At 37.4% G+C, this 9,789-nt stretch overlaps 1 protein-coding gene across 2 annotated transcripts in view; it reads right to left on the bottom strand.

The window, feature by feature from the left end:
• MAGT1 (magnesium transporter 1) overlaps positions 1–6,962 on the bottom strand; it is a 48,008-nt gene extending 41,046 nt beyond the window's left edge. Inside the window, exon 1 of one of the 2 annotated variants that reach the window (XM_065914784.1) lies at positions 6,818–6,962. In XM_065914784.1, the coding sequence (XP_065770856.1) occupies positions 6,818–6,919 (102 nt within the window). In that variant the 5' untranslated portion in view covers positions 6,920–6,962. The remainder of the gene's footprint in view (positions 1–6,817) is intronic. The other variant, XM_065914785.1, reaches the window with a different exon arrangement.
• Between the last annotated feature and the right edge of the window lie 2,827 nt (positions 6,963–9,789).

Genomic DNA, 9,789 nt, shown 5'->3' on the forward strand with positions numbered 1-9,789 from the left:
AAGGAGGCAAGAATATACAATGGAGAGAAGAGAATCTGTTTAACAAGTGGTGCTGGGAAAACTGGTCAACCACTCCTAAAAGAATGAAACTAGAACACGTTCTAACACCATACACAAAAATAAACTCAAAATGGATTAAAGATCTAAACGTAAGACCAGAAACTATAAAACTCCTAGAGGAAAACATAGGCAAAACACTCTCTGACGTCAATCACAGCAGGATCCTCTATGACCCACCTCCCAGAATATTGGAAAATAAACAAATGGGACCTAATAAACTTAAAAGCTTTTGCACAACAAAGGAAACTATAAGCAAGGTGAAAAGACAGCCTTCAGAATTGGAGAAAATAATAGCAAACGAAGCAACTGACAAAGAATTAATCTCAAAAATACACCAGCAACTCCTGCAGCTCAATTCCAGAAAAATAAATGACCCAATCAAAAAATGGGCCAAAGAACTAAACAGACATTTCTCCAAGGAAGACATACAGATGGCTAACAAACACATGAAAAGATGCTCAACATCACTTATTATCAGAGAAATGCAAATCAAAACCACAATGAGGTACCATTACACACCAGTCAGGATGGCTGCTATCCAAAAGTCTACAAACAATAAATGCTGGAGAGGGTGTGGAGAAAAGGGAACCCTCTTACACTGTTGGTGGGAATGCAAACTAGTACAGCCGATATGGAGAACAGTGTGGAGATTCCTTAAAAAACTGGAAATAGAACTGCCATATGACCCAGCAATCCCACTGCTGGGAATACACACCAAGGAAACCAGAATTGAAAGAGACACGTGTACCCCAATGTTCATCATAGCACTGTTTATAACAGTCAGGACATGGAAGCAACCTAGATGTCCATCAGCAGACAAATGGATAAGAAAGCTGTGGTACATATACACCATGGAATATTACTCAACTATTAGAAAGAATACATTTGAATCAGTTCTAATGAGGTGGATGAAACTGGAGCCTATTATACAGAGTGATACAGTATACTAACACATATATATGGAATTTAGAAAGATGGTAACGATAACCCTATATGCGAGACAGCAAAAGAGACACAGATGTATTGAACAGTGTTTTGGACTCTGTGGGAGAGAGCGAGGGTGGGATGATTTGGGAGAATGGCATTGAAACATGTATATTATCATATGTGAAATGAATCGCCAGTCCAGGTTCAATGCATGAGACAGGGTGCTCAGGGCTGGTGCACTGGGATGACCCCAAGGGAGGGGATGGGGAGGGAGGTGGGAGGGGGGTTCAGGATGGGGAACACATGTATTCCCGTGGCAGATTCATGTCAATGTATGGCAAAACCACTACAATATTGTAAAGTAACTAGCCTCCAATTAAATAAATTTATATTTTATTTTTTATTTTTATTTTGTTTTGTTTTATTTATTTTTTTCCTGCTCTTTACAATCTTTACTGCTTTGGAATGACTTTTTTTTTGCCATACACTGACATGAATCAGCCATGGATTTACATGTATAAATTTATATTTAAAAAAATTTCTTATGAGCAAGGATCCCATGTTATATAATTTTTATGCAATTATATACACAAATTAAATAAGCACTAAGCAATTTAAGTTATAAACAATAGGAAAAAATACACCATTCCTAAAAATAAACCTCCACATGATGTTTCTGAAATGATTGAAGAATGTGATATAGTCAAGATAACTCAAATATAACACATATAATGCCTTAATAATTCCTAGACACTTCTTTTACTACTCCTCTCATCTTTTTTGATTTTATAAAAGAATATCTCTTTTTTTAATATTTGAGTTAAAAGTTTTCTTCATTGGAGTAAATCTCTAGTAATGAAGAAACTTCTTCCTTAGGGGTGCCTCTCATCCATTGTTAAGAGCCCTTTGTTTGTTACTGAAAGCTATGGCTCAGAAACAAAAATTTCATTTTCCTATAGCCTCTACATTAAGTCCCACTAATCACTCTCTAGATATTCCTTTATCTTTCAAAGTCATAATAATCAAAAGTAAACGGTTAAGGGGCTTTCCTGGTGGCTCAGTGGTAAAGAATCCATCCTGCCAATGCAGGAGGCACGGGTTTGATCTCTGGTTGGGGAAGATCCCACATGCCAGGAAGCACCTAAGCCTGTGCACCACAGTTATTGAGCTTGTGCTCTAGAGTCCAGGAGCTGTAACTACTGAGTCCACTTGCCACAACTACTGACGCCTGTGCACCCTAGAGCCTGTGCTCTGTAATGCGAAGCCACCGCAATGACAAGCCCACACAGCAAAACTAGAGAGTATCCCCCACTCTCCACAGCTTGAGCAAAAGTCCAGGCAGCAACGAAGACTCAGTACAGCAAAAAAAAAAAAAAAAAAGAAAAAGAAATACACACACACACACATATATATATATTTAAAATATAAACAGTTAAAATGTCACCTGGGCCCTTCAGGCCCTTCTACTTACTATTTAATACTTTAGAGTTATTAGCAAGAAACTCACTTTCCAAGGATGATAGTACATGAAGGTAAGAGATTTATCAACCGAACTCAGCAACTCAAAGTAGTAATTGATTTGGAAACAACTCTATTTCAAATACTTTTCCCACTAATTGTTTTAAAAAAACATTTGAGAAAATATATCCATCCAGTTTTAAAATTTGCACTGGATCTATTTATTCAAAATAAAAGTTTACTATGAAAAAACATTAGATTTGTTTCTCCCCTTCTTGGAGTACATTACCTTCAAGTACTCAAATAAAAAGAAGAGTGATAATATTCACAACCAAAATATAATACCAACAAAGTTAAGTAAGCTTAAAGTCTTTCTCTCCTCTTGAAATGTGTAAATTAGTATGGTCACAAAATAATCCCACTAACAAGAAGTCAATTAATACCTCTAATCCTGTTAGTAATAATCAAGTATGATGAAACTTTTGGAAGTATAAGAAATTGCAGTGACAATAGTTTAATTTTATTCTACTTCCTTGCATAATATCTCAATTAGCTCTAGCAAAGTAGATTAAGCTTTAACAATCACAAATTCTCATATCACTGAATATCACTTATCAAAGATGGCATATAAGAATTCACTATCATTTAAATTCTGATCCTGCCATTAAGATTACTTTTAAATTTCAGAATAAAGCTAAGCATCACTGGTCTGAATTCCTCTAATACGCACATCCTCTTCACTCAAAACTTACTTCATTGTGTCTGTGTTCTTGACCATCAGGGTTTACTCATAAAAATTCTTGATTTTTAGTTTTCCTAATAATCCACTAGTCTATAAATGTTAGTTTAAAAAACTCCTGGTTAAGGAATAAATTTCCAATTCTATCCTTAAATTAAGAGTGAGACTGAACAGATCTGGAAACATATTTGGCAGATAATGACTGAAGGAGAAAGGCAGTGAACAGAGAAGACAGTATTTGTAATCCTTAAATGCTATCTGCTCCATTCTTGGTTTACATACTTCCTGGATAGGGCTAAAATATTCCACTAGATGTTTTATTTTCAGAGGATGTCTCAATTTGCTTGTTTTGCAATGCTATTGAGCCTTTGGTTCTTGGTAATAAGGTATTTTCTAAGCAATTGCTTGGATTTTGTGCATGTGACACTTTTATGTATCAGTTCTCAAAGCAATGTCAGAGAATATAGAAGTTTTTTCAGTATTGCCTGCCTTGTCAAAATGTGCAGATAATTTTATTTTCTGAATAATCTTCATAAAATCTTGACACAAAAAGATCAATTGAAAAATATTTTATATTGGGATTTCCCTGGTGGTTCAGTGATTAAGAATACACCTGCAATGCAGGGGATGTGGGTTCGACCCCTGATTGGGGAACTATGATCCTACATGCTGTGGAGCAACTGGCCCCATGCGCCACAACTACTGAGCCAGCTCCCACAACTAGAGTCCATTTGCCTCAATGAAAGATCCCACATAATGCAATGGAGATCCCACAGGCCACAACTAAGACCAACACAGCCAAATAAATTTTAAAAAATGTATACTGCAGAGGAACACAATATTATTTTATTTTCTAATATTCATCTAATGTCTTCTACATGCCAGATATTACATTAGGCACTTTACAGGCTCCATCTCCTTTAATTTTCACAATATGAAAATAAATAGACATTTTCCCATTCTACTGATAAGGAAAATGAGACTCAGAGTAACTGGCTAAAGATCAGTTGGATTACATTAACATACATGGTCTTTAAAATTTTACACAATATTTTGAAAACTGAGAAAAGAGGGAAAACTATCTGCCATCCTAGCATTATTAAGACCATTTTTTAATGTTTCTGTATGCTTTGTACATTCACTCTTTTCCAGGGAATTCCCTGGCAGCCCATAGGTTGGGATTCAGTGCTTTCACTCATGGGGCCCAGGTTCGATCCCTGGCCAGGGAACTAAGATCCCACATGACTTGCAGCCAGTATAGGGAGGAGCTTGAATTGAGATGAGTCTGCGAAGAAACAGATTATATAAGTTCTTTTGTACTTTGCAAAATACATTTTTCTAACCTTTTGGTTTTCAGTTTTTCTCCTTAGCATCTCTGGCAACACTATGAAGGATGAGTTCAAGGATGATCAGTTAGACAGACTTGCAATAAATTTGCAAGAGCAATAACAGTCTTGAACAGTGGGCATGGTGAGAGGAGAGTTAGAATCTGATTCCTTAAAAAATTTTATTGAGATAAAATTCACATAACATAAAACCTACCATGTTAACAATTTTAAAGTGCACAATTCATTGCTGATCCCTTTTAAATGTATTTTATCCCCTGCTAGGCTCTTCTGCTTCTAGTGTAGTGGGAGGTTAGATGAATAAATAATTTAATTAGTAGAAATACTGGTTATTAAAAATCTACACTTTTTTACTTAAAAAGGGTAAGTAGTGGTTGTAGAAATGTAGACAATACCAGCATACAAGGTAAAAAGTTAGTCTTCCCCTAATGAACAATCCCAACTATCCAGAGTAGCCACTGTTCTATATTCTTACAAAGCTTTCTTTCTATGTATACATAACTTGTAGTTTTTTTTTTAACATAAAAGGTCTCCAGAATATAAAACTATGTATTGCTCTACATTTTGTTTTCCATGTAAAAAATGACTTGGAATCCTCCTTAAAAAGCCCATCGATTTCTAGCTCCAGTATAGGAGCTTGCTCATTTTGTACACTTTGTATATCGTATATTTTTAACTTCATTTTTTGCCAATCTAATAAGTAACTCGTTTTAATATGCTACCTTTTTTATGGCATAGGACAAATATTCAGCAAAAGAGAAGGCAGGTTCTTTTAAAATTCAGCTCAAGTTGACAAGCATCTGAACCGATTAAATGGCATTTTAAAAGTGCATGTGAAATGAGGGGTCCAATACCTGGGTGGGGAAGATCCCCTGGAGGAGGGCATGGCAGCCCACTCCAGTATTCCTGCCTGGAGAATTCCACAGACAGAGGAGCCTGGTGGGCTACACTCCATGGGGTCACAAAGAGTTGTACATGACAAAAGCAACTTAGCAGGCACGCACACACAGGTATTGTGTACAAAAGGAAGCATAAAATGTACAGGAAATAGCATAAGACTAACCAAAGATTTTAGTCTTTGTTCTTCAACGGTTAACCATGTAAGCTTAGGCCCTAGGTTTCCTTATTTATAAAATTAGAGCGCATAAACAATTGCTAGTAATTTGTAAAGCTCTTAAAAGCAAACAGCTCTAAGTCACAAATGTTTCAAACCAATAATGTTAAAAATCCTCACCTTGGATTGCTTAACAGTGAGTAAAGAACATTGTATCTCCTCCACTTGTCAAAGCCAGTAAATTCCACAAGCAGGGACCTTAGTTTTGTTCACTTATGTATACTAAGTTCCCAGAACAATGGCTGGCACACTTGATATTAGGTAAATGGTTGAAAACGGTTTAAGAACTTCACTCCGGTAAAAAAAGAAAGCCGAGCGCATAAAAATTGATGCTTTTGAACTGTGGTTTTGGAGAAGACTCTTGAGAGTCCCTTGGATGGTAAGGAGATCCAACCAGTTCATCCTAAAGGAAATTAGTCCTGAATATTGGAAGGTCTGATGCTAAAGCTGAAACTCCAATACTTTTGCCACCTGATGCGAAGAACTGACTCAGTGGAAAATATCCTGATGCTGGGAAAGATTGAAGGCAGGAGGAGAAGGGGACAACAAAGGATGATATGGTTGGATGGCATCACCAAATCTATGAACATGAGCTTGAGTAAGCTCCGGGAGTTCGTGATGGACAGGGAAGCCTAGCATGCTGCAGTCTATGGGGTCACAAAGAGTCGGACAGGACTGAGCGACTGAACTGAAATTGCTTTCAATCAGTTTTTTGGACAATGAAAAAATTTGGCATAGCTCCGCTCTTCTGTTTAATCCTCTCATTCCTGAAGTGAAAATGCTAGATAATATATAGTTCTTACATGTCTAAAGTGAAGTCACATCTATTGACAGCAGAGTCAGATATTCTACCCCTTGAACCTAAAGTCGAACTTCCCTCCACCACCCGATGAGACCCATATTCAAAGAAGTGTCAAAATTCGTAGCTCTGTTTATCCACAGGCCTACAGAAGCCAGGCTGTCACCTACTCCGCCCCACTCTCAGACTCGACAATCCCAGAAGACAAAGTGTTACGGTTTCTTCTCTTGCGAACCCCACAATTCTAAAAACGGCAGAACTGAAGCCACCAAAGACACAGAACTGGCGGGGAAAGGGATTTGGAAGAACAAAACAGATTCTCTCAAGCCCCTCTCGTTCGGAAAAGCCTATGTTGCTAGAAACAGCGTCCTCACCTCCTTCTTTCTCTGGGCAGAGGCTGAGGGAACCCCGAAAACGAGCAGCAGTGCCACCGCCATGATTGCAGAGACATACCAACGCCACCAACGCGCTGCCATGTTAGCCTTCTCTCCCGCCTAGAAGGGAAACTTTCCTAGGGCTGGGTCTGAGGGTTGGTTGGGCGTGAGAACAGGCAAACCAGCCCCCTTTCCCCTTCTCATTGGCCCAACTCAGCCCTGTCGGTAGTCCCCTCACAAAACGTCACCACGCTGTACTGCCAAACGCCCGCTAAAAGACGGCTCTCTTCTAATTGGTCTCCGTTAGCCAATACAAAAACGATAATCTGGAGGTTTTACATTGGTCCGCTAAGGGTGATGGACCACCCCTTTCATTAAACGTAAAGATGGCGGGTGTAGGCTCTTGAAACGCGCCTGCGCAGTTGTGAAGCATTGCGGCTTTTCCGTGTTGGAGATAAAACAGGATCTTTTCTCCTCAGTTTCTTCTAGAAGTCTTTGAAATCGACCGGACTTCACTGATAGTTCAGTGGTTAAGAATCCGCCTGCCAATCCAGGGGACGTGGTTTGATCTTACCCCGTCTGGGAATATTCCACATACTGCGAGGGCAGCTAAGCCCCAGGCCACAACTACTGAGCCAGCGGGCCCTAGAGTCCGTGCTCCAGAGCAAGAGAGGCCACCATAATGAGAAACCGGGCATCGCAATTAGAGAGTAGTCCCGCTCCCCTGAACCAGAGAAAGCGCCCGACATCCCCGCCTCTTTCACCACCCCCGCCCAGAGAGGCAGACGCAAAGACTCAGCCTAGCCAAAAATAAAGACAAAACTAAATTAATTTCAAAAAAGAAACCCACCTCTTTCATGTACTATTCTAGAAAATTTTTGCCCAGCCATATAATTGATGACACCAATCCCAAGCCCGTCATTTGGCCTCCAAAGTGTTTCAAATCCAAAAAAGGTAAAAAAGCAAGAAAGGAAAAACAATATTGCTGAAGGAGATTTTTTTTTTTTAAGACGGTGCCACGTGTGCTGAACAGAGCAGATGTCAAAAGTTATTTTCTAAAGTGCTTATTCATGGCAATATTTTAGATGTATGAGGCAGGCACCAACAAGGAGTTAAATTTTGATTATAGACAACAAATGCTTTTTTTTTTTTTTTTACTTGTCCTTAGTTTGTTTGAGGGGTGGATGCCACACTAAGGTTGTAAGAAAGCACTTAGGTCTTTTTAAAGTTTTTGTGTCATAATGGGTTGTCTTAAATATCCAAATCCCTTTTCTAAAAAATAACAAATATCCTACATAGCAGAACTTTCCATTTATTTGTCCCAGTTCTGTTTATCATAGTGAGTTGTAAAACTGGAATGATTTTATTGAAGAAGAATAGTATATTCAAGAGGAAAACCACCAACAAAATCAATTGCCTGTAACTTGGATTTATTTTCATGCTTTGGAATATCATATGAACATTCTTTTGGGCCCTGGTGGGACATACACACACACAGAGGAAAATAATTTCATTAAGCTGGAGAGACAAAGAGATGGGCAGGAAAGGGAAAAGAGCTGGTTCTGAAGAGATTTCATTTGATATAGAGAGGTGAAAAAAAATTAAAATGTTAAGAGACACTCATAATGTGAAAACTACAAAAAAAAAAAAAAAAAACACTTGGACATGCCATATCATTCCATTTATGTCACATTCTAGAAAGTGAACAGATCAGTAGCTATCAGGGACTGGAGGTGGGAGAGGGATTGACTACAAAAGGGCCACACAAGGAGATTTTTTGTGAGGGTGCAACCTTTCTCTCCTTAGTTGTTGGAGTGATTACGTACTGTTTGCATTTGTCAGAACTCAGACTATTACACTAAAAAAAAGAGTGAAATTTACTGCATGTAAGTTTAACAAATAAAAAATTAAGGTTTTTAAGTACACAGAGAAATCTCAACTATCATTTTGGCAAAATTCAATATGTGCTGTCATTGAGTCTATGAGGAAACAGGCACCCTCAATCATTGCTGGTAGCGATGCAAAATGGAGGATAACTTAACAATATCTAATACATTTATCCTTTGATTCAGCAATCCCACTTTTGGGGATCTACTCCAATAATAAGAAGATATATGTACACAAAATTATTCATTTCAGCACTATTTGTAATTAAAATATTCTCAAAACCACTTAAATGTTCAAATGTAGGAGAATGACTATAGAACATAAATACCTTGGAGTTTTTCACAACTGTAAGGAAAAGAAATGAGGAAGAACTGTGTAAATGATATGGATTTTCAAGATCAATTGTTAAAGTGAAAAAGCCCAAGCAAGAGTATGTACATGTTATGCTACATGTGTATGAAATAGAAGATGAAATAAGAAAATATATACATGTTTAACCATTTTTGCAAAAGGAAACACAGAAAGCTTAAATTAGAAACTAATGAAATTGGTTTCCTACAGGAGTTGGAGGAAATGGAGTGGAACAGTTAAGGAAGGGAATGACGCTTCTCTAAGTATACCAGTTTGTATAGTTTTGACTTTTGGAATAATGTTAATGTTTTTAAAATAAAATATAAGAGCAAATCAAGTGGTTTTGCAAGATGAAAAAAGTTCTGGAGACGAATGGTAGTGATAGTTATACAACAATCTGAATGTACTTAATACCACTGAACTGTATCCTTTAAAAAGGTTAAAAGGGTAAATTTTATGTCATGTATATTTTACCACAATTAAAAATAAGTTAAACATTTAAAAAATCACATCAGTAAGAAAGGGTTAAAAAACTGAAATTAAATACAAAACAGAAAAAAGAGAGCACAACTCTATTTCAAAAGAAAAACAACTGCACTAAAGAAAATAGAACTAATCTGAATAATTTGTGAACACACTACTTTGACTACATACTATTAGTCTAAAGAAAAAAAAATAACTGCAAGCAAATCTTAAACTCTACTAAGTAGATTTGTTTTTCATAGTGATATAAC

This window comes from Muntiacus reevesi, chromosome X (assembly GCF_963930625.1).
Source record: "Muntiacus reevesi chromosome X, mMunRee1.1, whole genome shotgun sequence".
Lineage (NCBI taxonomy): Eukaryota > Metazoa > Chordata > Mammalia > Artiodactyla > Cervidae > Muntiacus > Muntiacus reevesi.